The sequence below is a fragment of the Carassius auratus genome, chromosome 16, assembly GCF_003368295.1.
Source record: "Carassius auratus strain Wakin chromosome 16, ASM336829v1, whole genome shotgun sequence".
NCBI classification, from domain to species: domain Eukaryota; kingdom Metazoa; phylum Chordata; class Actinopteri; order Cypriniformes; family Cyprinidae; genus Carassius; species Carassius auratus.
This window is the reverse complement of record NC_039258.1, coordinates 18,854,265-18,875,550: the sequence shown is the minus strand read 5'-3', so window position 1 is coordinate 18,875,550 and position 21,286 is coordinate 18,854,265. Positions and strand designations below refer to the sequence as shown.

General features: G+C 37.0%; 3 protein-coding genes across 4 annotated transcripts; 2 read left to right on the top strand and 1 right to left on the bottom strand.

The window, feature by feature from the left end:
- Window positions 1-368: 368 nt before the first annotated feature.
- On the bottom strand, window positions 369-4,043 carry LOC113116457 (uncharacterized protein C1orf43 homolog). The gene is made up of 7 exons (XM_026284637.1): window positions 3,830-4,043; window positions 3,456-3,557; window positions 2,953-3,046; window positions 2,817-2,870; window positions 1,813-1,979; window positions 1,662-1,720; window positions 369-1,580 (listed from the first exon to the last, which is right to left on the bottom strand). The coding sequence occupies exons 1-7, from the start codon at window positions 3,890-3,892 to the stop codon at window positions 1,373-1,375; spliced, it is 747 nt and encodes a 248-aa protein (XP_026140422.1). The 5' UTR covers window positions 3,893-4,043; the 3' UTR covers window positions 369-1,372.
- Window positions 4,044-6,732: 2,689 nt separating this feature from the next.
- On the top strand, window positions 6,733-15,931 carry LOC113116454 (general transcriptional corepressor trfA-like). Of its 2 annotated transcripts, none has more exons than XM_026284634.1 (7): window positions 6,733-6,816; window positions 9,779-12,809; window positions 12,981-13,170; window positions 13,343-13,441; window positions 13,673-13,886; window positions 14,215-14,331; window positions 14,472-15,931. In XM_026284634.1, the coding sequence occupies exons 2-7, from the start codon at window positions 10,057-10,059 to the stop codon at window positions 14,627-14,629; spliced, it is 3,531 nt and encodes a 1,176-aa protein (XP_026140419.1). In that variant the 5' UTR covers window positions 6,733-6,816; window positions 9,779-10,056; the 3' UTR covers window positions 14,630-15,931. The 2 variants fall into 2 exon arrangements, with proteins under 2 accessions (XP_026140419.1, XP_026140420.1); XM_026284635.1 differs by lacking the exon at window positions 6,733-6,816 and adding an exon at window positions 7,728-8,452.
- Window positions 15,932-15,959: 28 nt separating this feature from the next.
- On the top strand, window positions 15,960-19,213 carry LOC113116456 (aquaporin-10-like). The gene is made up of 6 exons (XM_026284636.1): window positions 15,960-16,055; window positions 17,145-17,271; window positions 17,416-17,553; window positions 17,666-17,784; window positions 18,289-18,506; window positions 18,773-19,213. Exons 1-6 carry the CDS (start codon window positions 15,960-15,962, stop codon window positions 18,975-18,977), a joined length of 903 nt encoding a protein of 300 aa, XP_026140421.1. The 3' UTR covers window positions 18,978-19,213.
- The last annotated feature ends 2,073 nt before the right edge of the window (window positions 19,214-21,286 follow it).

Here is a 21,286-nt window from a genome sequence, read left to right as displayed (position 1 = left end):
CATGTGACATTGAAGACTTGAGTAATGATGCTAAGAATCAAAGAAAAAAATGACATTTTACAATATATTACAATAGCTAACAGTTACTTTAAAATGGAACAATATTTCACAATATTACAGTTTAAATCTATTTTTAACTAAATAAATGCAGCTTTGGTGAGCATAAGATGAAAGAAAAAAAACCTTTTGAAAATTTTGTATTGTATGCATTAACTTAGAATCTCTATGATATTGAAGAATATTGCTGGAGCAGGGTTAGAGCTGCACCGAACTGAAAAGGTAAGTAGATCTCAAGGAACAGCCCTGGATTACATACTGAACCAGTGATGTCTAACTAGAGGAGAACACTACTGGCAGAACAGCGCAGGTACAGACGACGCAGACAATTTATTAGATCTGATAAGATTTTAAAATACAGTGAAAGTCAATATAGACAGTCTCTTATACAACAACCATATCCATTCATGACTCAAACCACACTTTTTCTTCCTATAGACACATTAACATCAACTCATTTAAAAATTACAATTGCACTTGAAAAGAAATAATCAGTAGCACTCAAGTTAATATTGTTCTCTCCTACATTTTTCTGCACAGCTCTTCTCATTGATGTGGGACAGGCTCTTATTTAAAAACCTCAAACTGAAGTAGTCTTAGTATAAAATTGGATAGTTAAAGGCTAGTTTACCCATGAATGCAGATTCTATAATCTATTTTGAAGAATGTTGACGGTAACCACTGATTTACATGGCATGAAAAAAAAAATACATTGGAAGTAGAGCATTGCGTTAGCAAGCAAGCTAGCGCAAGGTTGGGGGTTCGATTCCCCGGGAACACATGATAGGTAAAATTGATGGCCTGAATGCACTGTAAGTCACTTTGGATAAAAGCGTCTGCTAAATGCATAAATTAAATTTTTACATTTTTAGTTTAAGTCAACCGTTCCAACTATTTTGAATTCATGTGTTTGTTCTAGTAAAGTCAATCCAGTTAAAATCTTATCATCTCAGCTAAAGGGTGCTTTGCTGGTGCTCTTAACTTTACACTCCCTGTTCACATTAAAAGGACATCCTAGCCTAGCAAATAAAAGCTGGTAAAACATTAGACAAAAAAGCTCTTCCTGTTAGCTCCATCAGAAAAACATTAAAACTACCAACATAATATTCTTACATTGCTCTCAAAGCAGTTGCACTGACATTTATCTGTCAGATTTGGTCATATATTAAGTCATTCTCAGTGTGATTTGAGGCCATTTGACTGCATCTCCCACTGTTTTCATTTCTACATGAAGGCTTTTCCAGTGAGATCTGAACACTTCTGATTCACAGTTTCTGAGTTGCACTCACACAGTTCCTCAAAAGGATTCCAATCTCTAAAGTGTGCTCTCCAGTGTATTATAGTTGTCTTTGAAGTTTTTGAGCTCCAGGAAGTGTTTGGGCCTCTTGCTGCGCTGTCCGGTGGACGGCAGGTACGTGACCTGAATGGTAGAGGCAGACGACGGGCCGGAGGAGCAGGTCAGATCTTTAGCTGCGGACTGGTGCTGCTGGTTTAGACTGCTGGTGCTGGAGTGGGTCTTCACACTGTGGAGATATCAGGAAGAACAGAGTGAAAAGAGAGATAATTTGAGAGATAAACAGCAATAATTGGCCAATGGTACTTACACAGCAGCCAGTTCTGCCAGATCTTCCTTATACTTCACAAACTCTGTCTCACCAAACACCTACAGGAAAGAAATCACAAGCCTCTTATTTGTGTCCTGCAGCGCCCCCTGCTGTACGTAACCATTTAACACACATTTGCACTCGGACTGACCCCTGTCCCATGGCGAGCGTTGTCATAGCCCTCCAGTAAGCGATCTATTAATGCACTGTGACTTGATTTGAACAGAGAGTGAGAGTTTCGTAGGTTCTGCAGCCACTTTTTGTAGCGGCGGCCGGTCAGAGCGCTCGCACTGCGACAAAACTCCTGAAATGGGATATCTACAGGTGGGACAGAACCAGATCCCATCAGATCAAGCTAGACCGGTATGCATGCAGTTTTCTATTTCACAAGCTCATTACAAAATTAAAGTTTAATCAATTTAAAGTTAACACTGCATATTTAATTCAGAAGTTAAAAATGAAATATTTATAAATTTAGTGTATAATGTAACTAAATTATAAAAAAATTTAAGGTTCACCACTGTTCAAAAGTTTTGGGTACATTTTTTTTATTAATTATTTTATTCAAAAAGGATGCATTCAATTTCACTTAAGAAAGGTAAAGATATTTTAAATGTTACCAAATAATCTATTTTCAATAGATTATGCTCTTTAAAGAAATACATAATAAAAAGATTAAGCATCACACCTATTTTCAGAAATGATAATGATAAATGTTTCCTGCGTATCAAATCAGCATATTAGAATTATTTTTGAAGAATCATGTGACACTGAAGACTGGAGTAATGGCTACTAAAAAATTAAGCTTTGCATCATCAGAATAATATAAATAAAATAAAACAGAAATCAGTTATCTTACATTTGAATAATTTCACAATACTAGTGTTTTACTGTATTTTTTATCAAATAAATGCAACCTTGTTGAGCAATGCATGTAAGACGTCTTTAACGAACATTAATAAAAAATAAATATCTCACACAAATATCTCTCAATATCACACAAATATCAAATCATTAAAATAAATTAAAATAAGAACATCTAGGCCTTTATATTAATGAGAATTTACTGTAAATTAATATAAAACGTCTTTCCAGTAACCACTGCGCTTGACACGACACAATCTTTGGCTGCACGCGGTCAGGAGAGGGTCTTACCGGAGTCTCTGATGGCATCTAACGCTTGCATTCTGAAGAGGTAATTATAACATCCTGCACAAACACAGACAGACACAAGAGTTCACATCTGCACCAGTATTTACAGAGAACTGCCAGGGCCTTCTGTTCCTCTCACCATTCAGTCGATCGTCATCTTTAGAGAGTAAAGGTGGCTCATAACGAATATCGTTCACTTTTGACAAACGGTTATCGATCTCCTCTCTCAGCTCCTGTGAAAGATGCAGCTTTTTTTCAGTGCATTGCAAACTTACTAGTACTTGCAGCAAAAAGCATCATAAAGGTATAAACAGAAGAACAATATCATATTTAATGAAAGAGTGGCCAGTCATATTGTTAATACAATGAAAGTTAAATGGATAAATATGGGACCCTCCACAAGAGGACTGAAAATTACTTCATGCCTAAACAATAATTCAGTAGGAAGTAGAAAAAATAATAATAATAAAAATACAAAACATAAGAAATGGAAACATTTTACGGCTTATAATTTTATACCAACGGTTTCCTCCAAAATATTTTAGTTACTACATTAATCCAAGAATGTGGGAAGTAAGGTCTTGAAGGAATTAATAAAATGAAACGTCCTCTACAAAGACAGATGATATTTTGTATTGATACCTTCGGTGCGTTGTGGCCGAGCGGCACGTGCGGTCCTCTGCGAGACTTCATAGCGAAGCGCATGATCTGTCTCTTCACGAAGATGAACAGCAGCACAAACACCTGCAGAATGACAGACGGCTCATTCAACAAATACGGTTCTGACACGGTCTGCTTTATTTTAGCTGGAACTCCCAGAAGACAGAGGCTCAAACGTTAGTAAGCTGCTCATATAGACAGTATTTTTTAGACATCATGGATGAAATTATAGGATGGGCAACTCCTGCTGCTGCAAGTCAGTTGTTATCACTATTAGTCAACTAAGCATAAGTATTCAGACTACGTTCAATAATTAAATTAATAAAAATATTATGGAATTGGGTAGCGTTACTTACCAAGCTGCCGTAGGCCATAACAAGCACAACATTTACACCGGAAAGAGTGTTTCCTTCCGCCATTCTGAGATCCTTGTTAAAAGCTCATGAAAGGAAGACGTCGGTCGATTTTAGTGGTCAATTCAAAAATGTAGCTCTTTATTATTCGAGTTAACAGCAGTTTTGTTGACATCTCTTGGGGTCTCTTCGTCGTATGTTTTGCTCGAAAACTTCCGTCTAGTCGTCTGTGACGCCGCCTTGTGGCTTGGCATAAATAACGCAACAACCACCGCCCCCCACACACACACACTAAATTCAACACAATTCAATTCAATACAAATCAATTCAATTCAGAATTGCTTTATTGGCATGACTGTAAATGATACAATATTGGCAAAACTTAGTATACATATACAAAAAGATACAAATAATAATAATAATATAATAACAATAATAAAAATTAAATTAACATCTCAATAATAGAATGAAATATTATTATTATTATTATTATTATTATTATTATCTATCTCTCTCTCTCTCTCTCTGGTTTTAATGGTGGGTCGCCACCAACTTGTTCAGGTGCATACCACCACCTGTACCGGGGTGTGCAACTTCAGGGCTTCATGTATTGCACATAGTTGTAATTCTAAAAATTAAAATAAATAAATAAAACACACTCACACACACACACACACACACACACACACACGCACGCACACACACTAAACACACCTTTAATACTGTGCTCTTACCCTGTATCTTTAAGAAAATTAAAGAGAGCCTTACTACATTCCCACATTTTCTCAGCTCCCAAAATCAGCAACAAAACCTTGTCGTCTTCTTTTTTTTTAAAGTTGTATGGCAGTTTAACGCTACATCAGTTCAAGCCCAGGGTTTGTCAATAATGTCCAATGGGTATCATATTGTAGATTGCCTCTATTTTTGTATGTATTTATTTATTTATTTCATATTTTATTTGTAAAAAAGTTTTTAATTTTGGAGTATCTATTATTTATATTGCATTTTATTTTATTTATTTTATTTATTTTCTCTTCTTTAAATTTTGTAGGCAAATTGTTTTTGATTGCATATTTTTTTTTTTTTTTTGTTAAGGTGGCCTGGACTTGGGGACCGCTGGGGGGCTGGGTGGGGTGGGTGATTGGAGGGGTTTAGAGGGTCATTTTTGTATGGTAAATTTTGTAGAAGAAATTGTATACAATTGTATATGACCCTTTCTTTGAAAAAGAAATAAAAAATTGATCCCAAAAAAAATAATGTCCAATGGGCTTTCAGTGAGGCACAGGTCATATTCAGTTTAGCGAAACAAATATCTCTGTAAATTGATAAAAACAACACCATTTCATAAATTATTGTATGCATGTCAAATATGCCACCATTGCTAGTATAGCCTATGTAACAGCAAACAAAATATAAATACATTTGTAATGTTTATTTATTTTTTAAGTTTGCTCCTTATCAGATAAATTATTCTCTTTTTTTCTTCCTATTTTTAAAGAAAATATTTTTTCCCTCTTTTGACCACATGACGATGCCTTTCACATTCCAGCATCCTATTTTAAGGGAGTTACTCATAAGTGGTATATAGGGTATATCAATTTTCACCAGTACCACTGTGTCTGTCCTTATTCCAAACCATAATGCTTTCTTGTCATCTTTTCCTCTGTGTAAGATTATAGCTCTCTAGGAGCTCACAAGCCAAATGCACATACTGTCAATGTATCCAAACACTATGCACATGGTTTTTCGACATTCTAGGCTTGTTTTCAGTGAAAATGAAGTGAGCTGTCTGAGAACATTTGAACTGGGGGACAGATGATCTTTATCAGATCAACACATTAAACAATGCACTGATTCTTTCAGAAGGAACAGAAGTGGGTGGCAGATGCTTGAAATGACAACAGGGAATGAAATAGTTTCCCAGTAACATCCCGTAACAATCATGACTTTTTCTCAGGCCTTGGTAAAGAACTATGGCATAAACTAGAAATTAAAGCTCTATATATAATACAGACTGTGGTAGAAAAGAAAAAAAGAAAAAGAAAGTGACAGACACTCTGTCCTGTTAAAAATGAACCACACTAACCATTTGTATCCTGCATTTGTCAGATTAGTATGACAATCAGTGCAGAGATAAGCATTCGATTTTTAAAGCTGCAGGGAGGATGCAAAACTATTCAGCAGCTAAGTAGTTAAATTCCTCCACTGTGACGGATTTCTCAAGCTGTTTTGGCTAAACAGGTCATCAAACGACAGAAGATGCTAAAACATCTAATTATACCGTGTGTCCACAAGCAGCTCATCAATGTGGCTTATTTTGTTTACTTCATCATTCCATCCCATCTTTCATGTCATGTGTGTGTTGCTTGAGTTTACTTGCAATCAAAACTGGTCGAAAGAAACAGTTGTCGTTACATTTTTGTCTCTCTGAAACCACAAACCAGCTTCCTCTGCCGTTGCCATCAGCAGTGTGCATGTGTCTGTGATGCAAGACAGACCGTTGAGTTATGATGGTTACTGCACACACACACACAAACACACACACACACATTTATTCACAGAATGCTCTGAATGCTTGGGATTTGTGCTGTTTGCTTTGGTTCGCAATATATATGTGAATAATGTATTGATATGTAATGCTTAATGGTTAATTCATCTCTGTTTTAGTTATTTTGGTTAATTGTGGTTTACATTTATATCACAGTGTGAAATCAATATATGTTTATTGATCCTTAATAATAAAAATAATAATAATACATTGTATTATATAATGTACATGCAAAAGCAATATAAAACAGCACAATAACACATATTTTTGAGCTTGTAAAAGGTCTGGCTGTCAAGCTTCACACACATTTCAAACATAACTCCCGCCCATCTGCTCTCTCTCAGTCTCTAAGCAGCTCCTTTTCCTGCACTCTTCATTTGCTCTTGCAGCTGCAGGAAGTCGAGCAACTCAGCCCACAAGTGTGCCACAGAAATTCACCCAGGTAATCAATTGTCAAAATGTTTTGTTACCTTTTACAATGCATACTTCATTGTATTATTATAATGTTTAATCCAAGTGATGCAGTGTTAAAGTCAATTACACCTTTTACTACATCCTTTAAGGTTGTGCATGATCAGTTTTGCTGTTTATTGGGGCCTACATCTACAGGCTTTTGCATTTTGAATTTATGTACATGATGCCTGATGACAACTAACATGTTTTAAAAAAATCATGTGGTAGCCGTTTGCAAACAGGTCCTTGGCATTTCTGGTTCATGGTTTTCATGATCCTAAAATTATGCAGTATACTATGCCGTTGGTGTTTCTGGTTTCACTTTGGTCATAGCCAGCCTATTCAAAGTTTTTAATCTTCTTTTTCAAACACTTGCATTATTTTGCATTCTCGTTATTTAAAAAAAAAAAATGCTGCTTTGTCATCTGTCATTGCTGTTCACTGTTTGGTGCTTGATACAAAGTAAGTCTTTAGTATTTGCCAACATCTGGCATACCTCTTTATATTGGATGTTTATAAACTCACATTAGTCATATAGTGTTTCATGTAGTGCTGCATCTATTTAATTGGGTCTATTATTAAAGCAGGTCTTAAAAATAGGATACTTGCTCCTCACTACAACCACAGTATAGAAGGTCACTGAGAACTGTAAAGAACTGTGAGCAAGTAAATATGTACAGAGGAAATGCATGAGCGAAAACGAAAAATGGAGCAGATAAAATTACAGTGAACTGATTGGATAAACAGATTTCTTAGCATTAGCATAACGAAACCCAAGTGCATCACTGATGTCAAGACTAAAGGGTGTTGTCTAATAGTACTGTAAATGAGTTTCAGTGCATGTGTCTACTATTTTTAAACGCAACTGGAGAGTTAATTATGCAGCTGAAGACTTCAGATAGGGCTACTCAATCAGTATGTTTATTTAAACATGATGACACAATGTATAATCAAAGATTAAGTACATACTACATGTCACTTTTGTCTTTTGTAGGCCAACTGCTGTCCATTTAACAGGTATACTGTACATAGGCTCCAAATGTATTATCTAGGCCTGATAGTCCATCTTAACAAAATCCACATTTTACATGTGTTTGCATTTTAATTTTTAAGTGTGCTTAAATGCTGTTTCAAACAAACGTCAGTTCATCTTTAATTCACTTTGGGTTCTGAATTCATCATATATGTGAACCATGTCAAGAGGTCTTATAACTCCAGTACCAGATGTCTGTCACGAGATTTTACCACTTTTACACTTACTGAGTCACCAAGAAACCGCGGACCAGGAATGTTCTCATTAGACATGAAGGGTGTGCATGTTGACAGGTGTGTATGTGTGTATGACACAAAGAAACTGAGACACAAATAGATGGAAGGAAAAAAGAAAGAGACACAGACAGAAAGAGACGGGGGAGGAGAGAACGAGGTAGGGAAATGAGAGAGGAAGGCATAACAATCAAAGGGGGTGGAAAAGGGTAAGCATGTCAAACCAGTCAGGCAAGTTCTTATTACAGTAAAAATGTATCATAGAAAAATGACAGGAGTGAGAGAGTTTAGAGGCAAAAGGCAGGATGGGGAACACCTGTTCTCTCAAAAAGCTATAGGAGACACAGCAGTCCTCTAAGGTACGTTACTTCTATTTGAAGAGCTAAAACTCATGTATGGTTAGACTATGTGGCAGGTAAAGTGTATGGCCATTGTTGTTCAAGTGCGTGTGGCATGGGACAACAGGTGTTTCTGTAAACTGACACTGACCTGTTTTCCTTGGAAAATATGAAATGTTGCAGTCATGTGGGACTGGTAATCTTATTTTGCATCCATATCTGTGAAATACAAGGCAGCAGTACAAGGCCATTTGTGGTTATGAGCAACCATGTAACAACCTATATTTACTGTGTCAACTGCTTTCAATCAGTTCAGGTTTATTTTCATCAGGTCTGTATTTGCGCTCCTGGAAGGTGTACGTCACACCTCCTCCTACTTCCACTCTATCTCGGCTCGCTGTTTGCTCATGTCTTTTATTTTAAACATAACTCCTGGCATATATAAATGTTCAGTTTAAGGTAACAAAAGCAATCTTCACAACAGAACAAGGTGGGGCAAACAAATCTGGACAAGACCATTACAAAAATCCTGATTTAAAGTGCTAGCATTTCAGCTGTTGATTCAATGTTGCCCAAAGAGGGTTTAAACTGATTTGTATGGAGATTTGCTTGCACGATTGCATGTGACTATTATCAGATGTTACTGAAGTGTCTGAATGAATTTCAATGTGCTGCTTTGAATAATGGTAGGTGTGTAAGTGAGACAATGTGCAGAGTTCTTGCTAGACTATTTGACATTATTCACAGGTTTAAGATACATTAATCCTCTATTTTTTATATTCCATGTTGTTTATTCACGCTTAAAAAAATCAAGTAGCTTTAGCAATGTGTGGACTCTTACTCTGTAACACATGTGGTGTTTGATAGGATTGTAGCCTGGTGTGTTTGACCTGTTATCTGACTGTGTATCAGGTTTTGTAAAAGAGTTCAAGAGTGTGACAAGTAGCATCAAGAATGCTGTTAGAGTAAACATACAACAAAATGCCCTGGCTCACTGATTTTTAAACATTGTCAAAATGTTTCAGATTCATTTGCCCATAGTTTCTAAATGTTTACATATGAAGGTATGGATGCCATATACCCAGAAGAGGTTTATGGACTCTCATTGTAATAAATACCGAGTTTCAGTATGTTGAAATCCTGAAGTACTAGAATGAAGTATTTACATTTTAAGTTGGAGATGGTGTAGATTATTGATTAGTCTGGACCAGGTTGTACATTCAGGCCAGAGTGGCAGGGTAATGATTCAATTCAATTTAAGTAAAATTAATGTATTAAAACTTTAATTTAAAAAAAATAAAAATAAAAATCTAACCTCTACATGTTGTTATTGCCTTTACATGACAGAACAAGACAAGGACCAGAGAGTACTGAGATCAATTACTAGCTCTTTTTTGGATCCAGACACCGTGAAAGATCTGTCAGAGGAGCAACATAGTAAAGCTGAAGTTAGCTGGTCCCCTTCACCTCCCTGGATTACAAACAGATTTATTCTAGCTTTTACAATGATGGTAGGAAAATATAGCCAGCCATTACAAGCAAAAAGAAAAAAACGTTTTTTCAGAAGATGTTAGCAACCAGCTTTCAATTCCTACTGTAACGAATACACTTTTGCGACATTCAGCATGAGTTTGCATACTGGAACTTCTGTACATCCGTTTCCTGAATCAGACACGGCTAGCAGCACAACTGAAGGTGCAGAATCATCCAATGGAACGGCTGCACAAAGTCATAGTCAGTTATCTGTAAAGCCGTTTGGCTCCACAACTGCTAGATTCAAAATCCGCTCTGCTAAAACGCTTACTACCAAGGACCTCAGGACAAAAAGCTTTTTTTTCGAGGGTGGAAAAGTTGAAGACTCAAGACAGAAAAGTTATCCTAGTAAGGACCTCAATAAAGCCTGTACTTCAACTAGTTTTACCCACACTAACACTGATGACAAAGAGTCATGTAAAACGTCAAGTGAGGATACACGCAAGGACTCAACTCTTTCCAGCAGTTCTGAGAAGGGTGATGTGAGCACCAAGAAGTTAAACACTCAAGAAGACAAGAGTCAAGCAGCGAGTGACAGGAGCAGAGGAGATGAGTTGAGGAGATTTTATCATACAAACAAAAGCAAAAGCTTAGACTGGAGAGCAGGACATAGCAACAGAACTGGGACGCCAAGTGGGACAAGAGAATTTGACAATTTAATGAGGCGATCTGATTTAGAGAGTTTAGAGAGTACAGGGACAAACGACAAGATAACTTCATACACGCAAGAGAATCAACCCAGTGGTGTTTCACGGAGGATTCAAGCTTTCAGTGTAGCCAATCAAGGGAATCAGAACAGTGACAGAAAGATAAACCCAATCTCTGGAACTACATCTGTGAGAATGAACCGGGTAAATTTAGTTCTGGAGCAGGCAAACAGTGGCCAGTCACTCCCATCCAGACTGAAGCCAAGACTAAGCCAAGGTTCTATTGGAGAAGATAGCAGTCTGTGGCAAGGTCAATCAAGTCTTGATCAGACTGACAATAGGAAAGGATCCTGGGCCAGAGAGCAAGGATCTTCCAATCCTGAGGAAATAACTGGAAATCAAACGATAATGGAAAGAATTGCAAAACTGTATGGGGCGGATCCCAACTCTGACCCACACTCAAAGGATTCAACCAGATTAAAACGCAGCAATACTGCAAATTCTGATAAATCATTTCCCAAATCTATGGACATGGTGGACTCTACTCCAAGTCACAGAAAATACACTACTGACCATGTGTTTGGAACGTCTTTAGATCATACTGACAGCCAACAGGGGAAACCTTCTTATGATACAGAAAAAGCCAGAACATTCCCTAGAGGGTTTTCAAAAACATATTTTGATCGGAAGCAAGAACCCTCTACAAACAGGGAGAACAGAAACGATCAAAGAGACAGTTCTTCTGGGTTAAGTTTTTCAGGGTCATCAAAGCCTAAAAGGAGTACAGAAACATCTACTGTCAAAAAACCTCAGTCACTTCTGCCTGATGACAATGAAGAGCCAAGCAGAACGTTGTTTACCGGGTCTTCAAAGTATTGTAGTCAGTCCTTAGAAAGGACCAGGAGTAGAATGTCAGCAAGTGCTCAATACAGTGCTCACAGGAACCAGCCTGACAGTTCAAGCATCTCCAGCCAGGGTGTCAAACACCTGTTAACCACATCTGGGGCAATCAAGGAGGAAACTGACAATGACAAACAACCAGATAAAGAGATTACAAAAAGGCTGGACATAAATGAAAACAAGTATCTTGGTGGTTTGCAAGATGGAATCCCCCAACCTAAACACCTGCTAGCCTCAGAAGGAGCAGCACACAATAAAATCCACAAAGAGGAAGAGAAAGATGATGTATTCACAGGTAAAACTAAAGGAAAGATAGGAGAAAGTGTGTTAGAGAAGTCACGTGCACCATCCTCGGAATCTGTGAAGAATACAATCAGCATGTTTGAGTCTTTGGCTCAACAAAGCAAAAGCACACCAGCGATTCTTCGCACCAGGAGGGCCTTTTCTGTACCAGAGCATCCCAAGCATGTGGCTCTAGTGAAGAAGAGTGATTCAGACAAAAATCTACATTTTGGAAATGTTGTAAGGGACACAGAAAGCATAAGAACACATTTCTTTAGCAAAAGCGATTCTAATGAGGAGGTTGATTGCACTCTAGACCCAAGTAGAACTCCTCATTCAAATTCCACAGTCAAAGTAAAACAAACATTACAACAACAACAAGAGACGCACAAAAAGAGTGTTGAGCTTGCTCCAGCATTAAAACAAATGAATGAATCAAGAACTGAACAAGGTATCAACATGAGAGATGAAGATGAAAGGAGGAATGTGAATAAAAAACACACAGATGAACCAGATTCTACTATCACTGGCTTCTCAGGTTTCAGAGACATAGGGACAATAGAAGAAAAAGCAAGAATCCCACCAATCTCTCAACAGTCAAATGTGAAAAGTTTATTAAAGCAGAAGTCAATTAATGTAAAAATAGTTGACAATAATGACAATGAAAACACACCAACTAACTCACCCGACAGAGCCCCTCTCACAATTAACATGCAAAAGCAGAGTAGCCCTGGAGCTGTGACAGTCAATGGTACCCATCCCAAAGTGCTGCCCAATCATTTTCTAACTTCTCCTCCTGTCCAGACAATATATTCCTCCCTCAATAATTCTAATAACAACAACACTGAAACAAGGAAGGATTTCACCACAATCACTACTAGCATGGCTAGGTGGAGCTCTGACGAAGAAGACGATGATGAGGAAACAGACACTGAAGAAGACTCTGACTCAGGAGAGTCATCTGTGACTATCACAAGCAACATGAGCCAATCAGAACGCAGAAGTTTCTCATTAAGGTAAATGATAAAAATAGAAAAGTTATTTATTAGACTTAAATGGATTGTCAGCTTAGTTTACAAGCACACACCAGCAGGTTACCGGTTTAAACACCCTATGTTTCTTTTTATTCAATGTATATCTCCACTGTATATAACCCCCTACTTTCTTTCTACATATTTACCTATCAGTTTTGTGGAACTATGTACTTATGGTGGAGTGGACTATAAATCATCAACGGATGATGAAGATTTGCCATCCACACGCTCTGCATCCTTGAGCTCAGATATCTCTGCCTTCTCTTCTGTGACACTGCTGAGCACTGATGAACTTGATCGTTTACTAGATGATGTCAGGGGCTTGGGAGATGACACCCTACAGGTAAAACAAGTTATACACATGTACTTTTTTAATGTATAAAAGCTACAATTTTACAATGAAGCTACACTTACACTGCCATGACGTAAATTTTGTTACAAAAATATACAAAGACAATTATAGACAACAGCTATATCCTTTTGCTATTATAACTTGTACCTCTGACTTATGACAGAAATATGAAGATGTGCAAGTGGTTGTATTACACAAGGAGGTGGGGAGTGGCTTAGGATTTACCTTGGCAGGTGGAGTGGATCAGAATAAACCAGTCACAGTGAGTATCAATGAATGCTATAACATTGACTAATAGAAACAAATCCATGTGATAAAAAAAAAAAAAAAAAAAAAAAAAAACGTCCATACAAAAAGTAACAAACGCATGAAAATTTCCCTGATTGTGTAGCTTTAAGTACACCACAATGCCTGTATGTTTTTGACTTTTTGGAAGTCATTGCTATTTGGCTTTAACCTAAATGGCGAGTTTCACTTAAATCTCATCCCTTAGGTCCACAGAGTGATCCCAGGTGGTGTAGCCGCACATGAAGGCTCTATATTTGAGGGTGCTCAGGTGCTGTCGATCAATGGCACTGCCCTGCAGAACTCCACCCACTGGGAGGCTCTGCGTACACTGAGGAAAGCGAAGGGGCAGGGCATGGCCGTGATTGTTCTTCAGAGTTGTCACAACAGAAAGGAGGACACTGAAAGACCAGGAATCACAGGTGAGTGATGGACAGATATGAAAGAGTAGGTGGTCTGAAGGAAAACATTTTTTATGCATATGCATGTAGTGGTCATTATGAATGTGAAAGCATCTGAAAATCAGTCAACACTGAGGAAAGGTCTTAGGCTATTTGATAATAACTCTGATTGTCTTGTCTTGTAGACAGATGAGATAAAAACCTGTAAAAAAGCAGAGTATCTTGTAAAAATCTGATGCTGATATTGTGTGTGTGTGTGTGTGTGTGTGTGTGTGTGTGTGTGTGTGTGTGTGTGTGTGTGTGTGTGTGTGTGTGTGTGTGTGTGTGTGTGTGTGCGCGCCCCCTACAGGCAGCAGAGTCAGTGTTATTCTGAACAAGTCCAGCTCTGATCTTGGCTTCAGTTTGGAAGGAGGGGTGGGATCCAGCTCAGGAGACAAACCTCTCACTGTACAAAAAATATTCCGTGGTAAAACCATTTTTTCCCAAAATTTTAAGCAATCCCATTCAATACAATTATTCAAACAGATTTGAATAATTTTAGTTTAGATTGTGCTGAGTCTCATCCCAAGTCCCTCAGTAACAATAAATTACATTACTTGTTTCCAGGTGGCCCAGTCAATGATGTGTTTCCTGGGGATGAGTTGTTGGAGGTGCAAGATCAGAGTTTGGTGGGTATGATGCGTCTTGAGGCTTGGAACCTCATCAAGAAACTGCCCCTTGGTCCAGTGAAGCTCTTACTACACCGTCCTCAGCAGCCACGTTGAAGACCTCCACTTTCCTTCATGCACCTCAATTCTCAAAGAAATTCAGTCATAATTTAAACACTGTTTTATTTTAAGGATTTTTGCTGTTACAGGTTCTATGAAGTAATATGCTTGCAAATGTTCAGTTCTGCAATTAGGAAGTATCATTCATCATAGTATTTTGGAGTGTTTTTTCTTTTCTTTACTGATATTAGAAATTAAGAGCATAAAAGCACTGGAGGCCAGTTCATTTATTTTAAATAATGTTTAAGCTCCCAAATTGTGTTACTATTAATGTAATATTGCACTATCATTCTTTTTCAGAAACCATTACATATGTTTTTATTTTCTTTAATGCTACTATGTACAGTATATGTGTATATGTTGGCTGTACAGCACAAATCCGCCCTAATTTAACTTTTTTTTTTTTTCAAATTAAAGACAAAGGAAGCAGCTACATTTCTTTCATATGGGACATTTATAGCATTTACATTCTTTTTGTCTGTTTTTCTTTTTTTCAATAACAGAAAATATATTAAGAAATTTTAACTGTCAATCAGAAGATGCTTTTTTTTACAGAAAACAAATTTTAATGAAAATGAATTGCGTTGCTTACAGAGATCTTTCAATACTGTTCCAGCTCGCAGGTTCCATCCCTACTGCACTTTCCTGCCTCCTTTTAAATAAATAAAGAAAAGAAAATAAAAAAAGTAAAAAGAATAAGAAACAAATTGTTATGATAAATCGTTGTATTTTGCAAAATCAGAGCCTCAACCAATAGCCTAAAACTATATATTTTCTAAACCAATCTTTCATTCAAACCAAGCAGAGAACAGTTAAGATCATTTTACTCATCCTGTAAGAATATACTGTTTCAACTATTGCTTGGTTAAAACAGCAATATTCATCCTAATGGTAACATTAAACATAATGTTAAACATGGACGGTGGCTTTGGGAAAGAAATTTGGGTGAATAAGTATCTGAGCTACATAATTGCACAGTTACCTAATTTATGTATGTCTGCTAATACCAGTCCTATCTGATTGTACGGAAAAAGCATGATAAGTGTTTTACAGCAGCGGATCATAGATCACCAATTCTTTCTCTTGCCCTCCTCCCTTTCTCTTAGTCCTACATGATTATTAATGATTTATTAAGGGGTCGTAGTCTGCGTAGACAAGCTATGATGTGGGTGGTGACTGCTTAATGTGGCATGTTTTTACCCTGCAAGTGTATTTAAAAAAGGGTTTAAAGGTTAGCTGAGCTAATAGACACAGACTAAGGTCAGAAGATCATCTCTGAAGAGCGGTACAGTAAGTTTTGGACAAAACCTAAAAGACAATCCTAAAAATGAGTCAGGTAAAAAAGATAATTAAGAGGATGAAGGTGAAAAACGAACTGATGCGGCAGATTATGGGTGAGCTCTTAGGCACCTTTGTACTTCTGGTAAGTTTTTGCATATTCACTATTAAACAAACTTTGAGTATAGTTATTGATTTATAGAGGTTTTTTTTCACATACAATTTTTCTATTTTTCAATGCTAATTCATGCTTGTGCAAATTATGTAAACTAATGTTATTTTATAACTAAAATATATTATATGTAAACAATTAGCATGAACCTATATACGCAGTATAAGCATTGCTCATTGTAAGTTAACGATAACGAACGCATTAACTAATAAAGCATCCCTTAAAAACACATTAAAGTTACACAAAACCAAGTTATTTATATATTTTGATGGTTGTCTACATGCTGCTTTTGCAACATTTATTGGATTCTCTGAACATGGGTTATTATTAATATATTGTTTAATCTCTGAATTTATTATTCAGAGATTTCATTTATTAATTACATTTATTGTATAATACTCTTAAAAAAGGACAGGATGCTGGTAAATATAACAGCAATATCAGTGATATGTCCATGCATAAGATGCAAAACATGCAATTTAGAGTGGCTTATGTCAGTGTTATCATAAATGTTACACCATAAGATAAGCTTTTACAATGGACAAATCGAATGTTCTGTTACCCTAGAGTTCTGTGTGCATGTGCTTTTGGTTATAAATGCTGACAATGTGACTTGGTGCAGAAGGTTTTACCTGATATATCACCATCCATAATATAACAAATAATCCAGTGCAGGGTAAATATTTAAAGTACTATCAGGGCCAGTTCCAATAGAAAAATCACATAATAATTTTTACCACATTTCTAAATATTACCACAGCTGCAATACAGCTGCAGGTAACTGCACTCATTGCAGACCAAGAGCATGACTGTTATGGGGATATTTCTAATTCAAATAGTAAAAAAATATATAATTGATTATTAAAAAACTTGAATTTACTTAAATAATGTTTCTAACTAAATCTGTCCAGTCAATTTGCGTATTTGTCCTCCACCAATAATTTTTTTTTTTAAGTCTAAGCATCAAGCTTTGCATGCCACCAAGCATTAGTGTAAAATGCATTTATACACAAATAGATATATTTAAAAAAAATTATTATTTTATTTTTTTTTCTCCTGTAGCTGTTTGGTTGTGCTGCAGCTGCTCAGGTGAAAACCAGCAGGGAAACTAAGGGACAGTTTCTGTCTGTAAACATGGCTTTCTCTGTAGGGGTCATGTCTGCCATGTACCTCAGCAGGGCAGTATCAGGTAAACTGCTAACAGCTTGAGCTCTTTTAGGAGCATTTATGCCAAAATGTTTTGTAATATTTATCTTTAATTTTATTTATTTTTTTTTGGACTGAGAACACTGGCCTCTCTATTAATATTTGTACTCCTTTATTTCCCCCTTAGGAGCTCATCTAAACCCAGCTGTGTCTCTTAGTTTCTGTGTCTTGGGAGACCTAGCCTGGATAAAGCTGCTACCTTATTCTCTGGCTCAAATACTGGGGGCTTACCTCGCCTCTGGACTTGTGTATCTCATCTACCATGGTAAAAGAAAAAAGGAAAATAAAAATACTTTTTAAAAGATGGTGTTAATTTCAAATTCTATACTTGGCAGTTTTATGTGTTTTAAAAAACTGACTTCTCAACTTTCCACCAGATGCGATTATGGAGTTCAGTGGTGGAGTTCTGACTGTATTCGGTCCTAATGAAACAGCCAGTATCTTTGCCACCTACCCAACTGATGTGGTGTCAATGCAGACCAACTTCCTTGATCAGGTCAGCAAAAGGCAATGGCAGATTAGACAAGTTCTCTTTAGTTCATGCAAGCACAGTAGATATAATACTGATATAATAAAATTGTGTAATCTAATCTGAAAGCAATGTGACATGGGGCCAAGGATGGTAACCCATTCTCAGAATTAGTGCTCTGCATTTATACCATCCTGTGTGCACACACACACACACACACACACACACACCATGAACACACACCCACAGCAGTGTGCAGCCATTTCTGCTGTGGTGCCCCGGGAGCAGTTTAGGGTTTGGTGCCTTGCTCAAGGGCACTGAGACTCAAACCTGCAACCTTTGGGTTACGAGTCCAACTCTCTAATCACTAGGACACAACTTAATCTGATCTAATACAAATTGCTCTAAAGCAATAAAATATTATACAATATTAAAACGATTTTCAAACATTAATCAATGATCTAACATAGAGAACAGATCGTGTTAGAAATAAAAAAGGCACTCATCTGTCTCCTGTATGTCTGTGTGCAGGTGGTCGGCACAGCCATGCTAATGTTGTGCATTCTACCTCTGAACGATAAGAGAAATGCTCCTGCTCCTGAAGCGCTGCTCCCTCCAATTGTAGCAACTGTTGTCCTAGGGATTTCCATGTCAATGTCGGCTAACTGTGGAGCTGCCATAAACCCTGCCCGTGACCTTGGTCCACGACTCTTCACCTTCACAGCAGGCTGGGGCATCGAAGTCTTCACGTACGTAATCAAATCTGTCTATTACATCTATTCATGTCAGATTAACAAAGCCTCATTATCTCTGCACATTTGCCTCCCACCTTTCAACTTGTATCTCCACCGATAAAATTAATTACTGGTTATATCACTTTGCTTAGCTCCGGTGTTCTATTAATGATCTCAGCACTAGTTGCCACATTGGTATTTTCACTGAAGTGTGTAACCAGGGCTTGACTTCTCTCAACAGTCAGTTTTAATTTGTTTCTTTTTTCTTTTGACCCACACAGGTGCTATGATTACTTCTTCTGGATTCCATTAGTGGCTCCTATGGTGGGGGGCGTGCTGGGGTCCATGATTTATCTGGTCTTCATTCAGTGGCATCTGCCTGAGCCTGAGGATGAATCTGAGTCTGAGGAGTTTAATGAACAAACAAAGGTCACTGAGCACAACAACGAAAAGGACGAGTTTTTCCATAAAATGTCTTCACTTTAAAGACCTGAGGACTGCTGAATCTCTCTTCTCCATATTATTTCCAGATACATTATTTGTTTTATACTGTAAATAAAAAAATGGTAAAAGGCTAAAAAAAATGAAAGAAAACATACTCAAGGTGGCCTCTTAAATCTTTCACAGAAGAGCAAAAGCCTTGATATTCCAAATGTTATTTATTATTTCAACTCACTCTCATCCCTTCTGAAGTATTAAACTGTGACTTACATTCAACCACACAAAGAAAATTCACATTGTCTTCACATTGTCTGTTGTTTCATAGAAGTGAAGTATAGTAGGCCTATGTATATTATATTAGCTTATTTTATTCTAGACCAGTGGCAGCTACACACACACACACTACAGTTTCAATCAAAATTACTCAACCCCCTAGAGACTCCAGTACTTTACAAATACAAGCTTTTCTGAAGATCCAGGATAAAATAAAAAAATTATCTATAACAGTTCACTGGCATATTAAAAGTGATATTGTCAATACTTGTAATACTTTTGAGTTATAAGATTTTTTAATAATAATGCTATGTCAAAATTATTCAACCCCTATTCAACATTGCTGTTTTTAAATCACTTATTTGCATGGTGGGAAATAAAACACAATTAAGCTTTTAGAAACTCTATTAAAAACAGAATTAGCTTGAGCCGTTACACATACAGTTAGCCCATGCATGTGTTGAAGTTGAGTAGCAAAAATGTCAACAGAGATCTCACAAAAGCTAAAGAGAATAAATATCGTAGTACTTTAAAAAAGGCTAAGGCTATATGAAGATTTCCAAGACATTGAAAGTTCCTAGAGACACAGCTCTCAGCCTTATTCCTTAGCTTAAAGTGTGTTTTACCAGAAATTCTTTGAGGTTGTGGAAGAAAAAGCACAATATCATAAAATGTTTAATCAGAGCAACTGAGAAAAATCTGCAATGTTAAGTCAAAGACTTGCAAGATGACCCGATGAAAGGAGGGAAACCATTTCAAAGCAGTGTGTAAGAAGAACACTAGACAAGTATTGCCTTAATGTTGAGACATCTTGATAAATACCACTCTTGATCAAGAAGAACAAAGGACAACTTGAACTTGATAAAATACATTTGTGTAGACTTGTGGAGCTCTGGAGGAATGTTATATGGAGTGATGTGACCAAACTGGAACTCTATGGACCCATGGATCAGCGGTATGTCTGCTGCAAAAAAGGCAAAGCTCATAAGCAGAAGAACACCATCTCCATCCCCAAACTTGGAGGTGGATCAGTCCTGTTATGGGATTTCTTTGCTGTAGAAGGAAGTGGAAATCATGACTGTATGAAGGACATCATGGATTCTTTAAAGTGTCAGGCCATTTTATACAAGAATTGTGATGCCTTTGGTGCAAAAACTGAAGCTGATGATCAATGGACTTTCCTGCAGGCCAGTCATACCAAAGTACACATCCAAATCTACTTCTGCTTGGTTCAGGGATCAGTCGTAGAATGTACTTGAGTGCCCTGTTCAGTGTCCAGGCTTAATTCTCATTTCAAATATCTGGTTGAATTTGAAGAAAGCAGTGGCAATGTGAAAACCAAAGATTATCAGTGATCTGGAAGCTTTTTCAGGTGTGGAATGGGCCAAAACTGTAGTAGAGAGGTGACAGAAGCTTCTAAACACTTAAAGACAGCGTTTATTGGAGATTTTAAAGAATAAAAGATTCTGCACAAAGGGACATGAATGTTTAGAGCCAATTCGAATTTTCTCAGAATCACTCAAAAGTGTATTAACAAACTTTCTCTAATACTTTACTGATGCCTTTGTTAAATTGATTTCATAAAATGTTATCCTCCACAGCAAATTGTCTTGCAAGTCAAGGGGGTTGAATAATTTTGATTGCAACTGTATATGCTAAAATTTATGTCAGCTCAATTTATTAATTGTAATCTTGGAGAAATGTAATACAACCACATCAAACTCTCATATTTGTTTGTTGCCTAGTGCTCTTTCTAGTGTATTTGCAGCACTTTTACAGTGTGCACTTTTGTGGTGTACATTAACAGGTTCACAAACAAAGAGTTTTAAAACCTGTTTGAAGCCACTATTGAGCAAACATTTATCTAATCTTTGGGGAAAAGGTATATTGATTATATGTACTGAGAAGGCCACCTTCTTTTTCAAGGAATATCCTCTGTTGTGAGCCATCATTTCACTACACGTTAAATGAAAGATCTTGCTATATAATGTCAATAATAGTTCTGCAACCATACTGCAAGAATACAGTTAAGTTCTATCTTCTGTCATCAAGAGGTTTCAGTAATATTACTGATCAGGGAG

Excerpts from the sequence above, each read along its gene's own strand:
- LOC113116457 (XM_026284637.1), bottom strand. The coding sequence starts at position 3,892 with ATGGCGGAAGGAAACACTCTTTCCGGTGTAAATGTTGTGCTTGTTATG. Across the intron at positions 1,721-1,812 it reads ACGCTCGCCATGGGACAGGG|GTGTTTGGTGAGACAGAGTT; the intron begins GTCAGTCCGAGT and ends TCTTTCCTGTAG. Across the intron at positions 1,581-1,661 it reads CTGGCAGAACTGGCTGCTGT|TGTGAAGACCCACTCCAGCA; the intron begins GTAAGTACCATT and ends ATATCTCCACAG.
- LOC113116454 (XM_026284634.1), top strand. The coding sequence starts at position 10,057 with ATGAGTTTGCATACTGGAACTTCTGTACATCCGTTTCCTGAATCAGAC. Across the intron at positions 12,810-12,980 it reads CGCAGAAGTTTCTCATTAAG|TTTTGTGGAACTATGTACTT; the intron begins GTAAATGATAAA and ends TTTACCTATCAG. Across the intron at positions 14,332-14,471 it reads TGTACAAAAAATATTCCGTG|GTGGCCCAGTCAATGATGTG; the intron begins GTAAAACCATTT and ends ACTTGTTTCCAG.
- LOC113116456 (XM_026284636.1), top strand. The coding sequence starts at position 15,960 with ATGAGTCAGGTAAAAAAGATAATTAAGAGGATGAAGGTGAAAAACGAA. Across the intron at positions 16,056-17,144 it reads TAGGCACCTTTGTACTTCTG|CTGTTTGGTTGTGCTGCAGC; the intron begins GTAAGTTTTTGC and ends TTTCTCCTGTAG. Across the intron at positions 18,507-18,772 it reads TGGGGCATCGAAGTCTTCAC|GTGCTATGATTACTTCTTCT; the intron begins GTACGTAATCAA and ends TGACCCACACAG.